The following is a 2500-nucleotide window of genomic DNA, read 5'->3' as shown; positions in this document are numbered from 1 at the left end:
TCATGTAGGCACCTCATTTGGCCCTCAAACACACACACACACACACACACACACACACACACACACACACACACACACACACACACACACATCATGTGTTACTCAGCGCTGCCAGTCATTGAGTCTACAACTTTGAGTCTACAACTCTCACACACACACACACACACACACACGCACGCACGCACGCACGCACGCACGCACGCACACACACACACACACACACACACACACACACACGCACGCATGCACGCACACACACACACACACACACACACACACACACACACACACATACACATACATCTGATAGTACATCTCAATTAAGGGACAACAGCTGTACAACAGACATCTTACACTACAGACCAGTAAAGAAACAAGACATTATTGACATTAAAGACACACCTTAAAAACATGTTTTAATCACAATCAAATCATCCAGTATTCAATATTGTATTGGCTACATGAACTCTGTTTGCTAATCTAACCTATTCCCAGTGTGTGTGTGTGTGTGTGTGTGTGTGTGTGTGTGTGTGTGTGTGAGGAGGGGGTCTTACCTCCGGAGGGGCGCAGGCTGCTGTCCTGCAGCGGGGGGTTGGGGGGTACCAGAGGGGGCTGTGGCTGGCAGGGTCTGCTCCTCAGCCTCTCCGTCTCCCTCCTCATCTCCTCCACCCTCCTCTGAAGCCCCTCCACCTCCCTCTCCAGCCGCCCCTTCTCCCCCTGCAGCAGCCTCGTCTCCCCCACGGCCTTGGTCAAAGCCTCCTGGAGACCCGTCTGAGAGCCAGAGCCAGCCCCAGGTCCGGGGCTAGGACCCCCCTGGCTTTCTCCTCCAGTCAGCCTGGCCACGAGCACCTCCAGCAGGCTGAGCCTGGCTCTGAGCCCCTCCATCTCTGGCCCCCCGGCGGTGGGTGTCTGGGGGCAGCTGGCCTCACTGGGGCTGGGCACGGTGAAGGTGTACTGGCAGCGCCCGGTCCGATCGTTGCCTCTCCAGAGGGAGGCTCGGTCCTGCGCCTCGCCGCTCAGCAGCAGACAGCACACACACACAGAGAGCAGGAGGAACATGGTGGGGAGGACCGGGGCTTCACACACACACACACACACACACACACACACACGCCCGGAGGGATAAGGTCTCCCTGCACAGATACCTCTGGTCTCCCTCTCTCTCTCTCTCTCTCTCTCTCTCTCTCTCTCTCTCTCTCTCTCTCTCTTTTACTCCTCTGTGTTTAAGATGAGCTGTTTTATTCTCTTCTCTGTTTTATTCTCTTCTCTGTTTTATTCTCTTCTCTGTTTTTCTCTCCTTCTATCACTTCCTCTTCTCTTCCAAAAATCTGTTTTTTCTTTCTCTTTTCTCTTTTTTACTTTCTTCGTTACGTTACGGCGGGTAACTTGTTCTTCTCTGATAGGTGTTATCACTGCTGTTTCTCTCTCTCTATTCTCTCCTTCTCTCCTTCTCTCTCTCTCTCTCTCTCTCTTGCCAGGTCAGGTTCTCCAGGTCTGTAGTCAGTGACTCTGAGCTTCTCTCGACCGGCTCACAGATATTTATATAATCTGAAAGGGAGGGAAGGAGGGAAGGAGAGGAGAGGTGAGGAGGAGGGAGGGGGAGGGGGAGGGGGAGAGGGAGGGGGGGAGTGAGAGAGCGGGAAGAGGGAGGGGAGGGATGCTGTGTGTTTTGGGGATTGTCTCAAAGACAAAAGACAAAAAAACATTCCAGCTCCCTTAGTGTGTGTATGTGTGTGCGCGTGTGTGTGTGCGTGTGTGTGTGCGCGTGTGTCTGTGTGTGTGTATGCGTGTGTGTGTGTGCGCGTGTGTCTGTGTGTGCGTGTGTGCGTGTGCGTGTGTGTGCGTGTGTGTGGTTCACTGAGTGTACTGTTTGTTAGGTAATCAGGCGTCAGCCTGCTAGTGATATTGACAGGGCTCTCCTCTCCTGGCTGTGCGTTTCTCACTACCCTCTGAATGCATGACAACATTTATTCTAAATTCAGAGGTCCAGGACATCCAGGGGGGCACGGCTGTGGTGTGTCCCCAGGGATCGGAGGGGTAGTTGGGCCGCGGGGGGGGCGAGGGGAGACGGTGTCCCCTTTCATTTCGCTTAGGGGGCCAAAACGTGACGCAAGCAAGCGATCGGGGGGGTCAAAAGGAAGGGCTGGGGTTGAGGGGTGATCGATCGGGGGGGTCAAAAGGAAGGGCTGGGGTTGAGGGGTGAACTCCTGAGACTGACCCCTGACCCGCCCTGGGTTTGGTATGATGGCTGGTAGAGAGCACCCTGGTTTGTACTGTGTGTGTGTGTGTGTGTGTGTGTGTGTGTGTGTGTGTGTGTGTGTGTGTGTGTGTGTGTGTACGGCATGTGTGTATCTGTGCAGCAGGTGCGTTTCCACTCAGCCACTGGGATTTAAATCTCCAGTTTAATATAACATGAGTCACCCACCAAAGACCACACTGACTAATACCCAGCTCCTTCTCTTTCACTGTCCCTCCTTCCTGACTGTCCCTCCCTCCCTCC

The 2500-nt window shown here is 54.1% G+C and overlaps 1 protein-coding gene across 1 annotated transcript in view; it reads right to left on the bottom strand.

Moving 5' to 3' along the window:
• The window catches only part of myoc (myocilin), an 11118-nt gene extending 9590 nt beyond the window's left edge, over positions 1–1528 (bottom strand). Inside the window, exon 1 of the mRNA XM_083671918.1 lies at positions 555–1528. Within this exon, the coding sequence (XP_083528044.1) occupies positions 555–1059 (505 nt within the window). The 5' untranslated portion in view covers positions 1060–1528. The remainder of the gene's footprint in view (positions 1–554) is intronic.
• Positions 1529–2500: the final 972 nt, after the last annotated feature.

The sequence above is a fragment of the Argentina silus genome (genome assembly GCF_951799395.1).
Source record: "Argentina silus genome assembly, chromosome: 6".
Classification (NCBI taxonomy): Eukaryota; Metazoa; Chordata; class Actinopteri; order Argentiniformes; family Argentinidae; genus Argentina; species Argentina silus.
The sequence above is the reverse complement of the archived record's forward strand: the minus strand, read 5'-3'. Positions and strand labels throughout refer to the sequence as shown.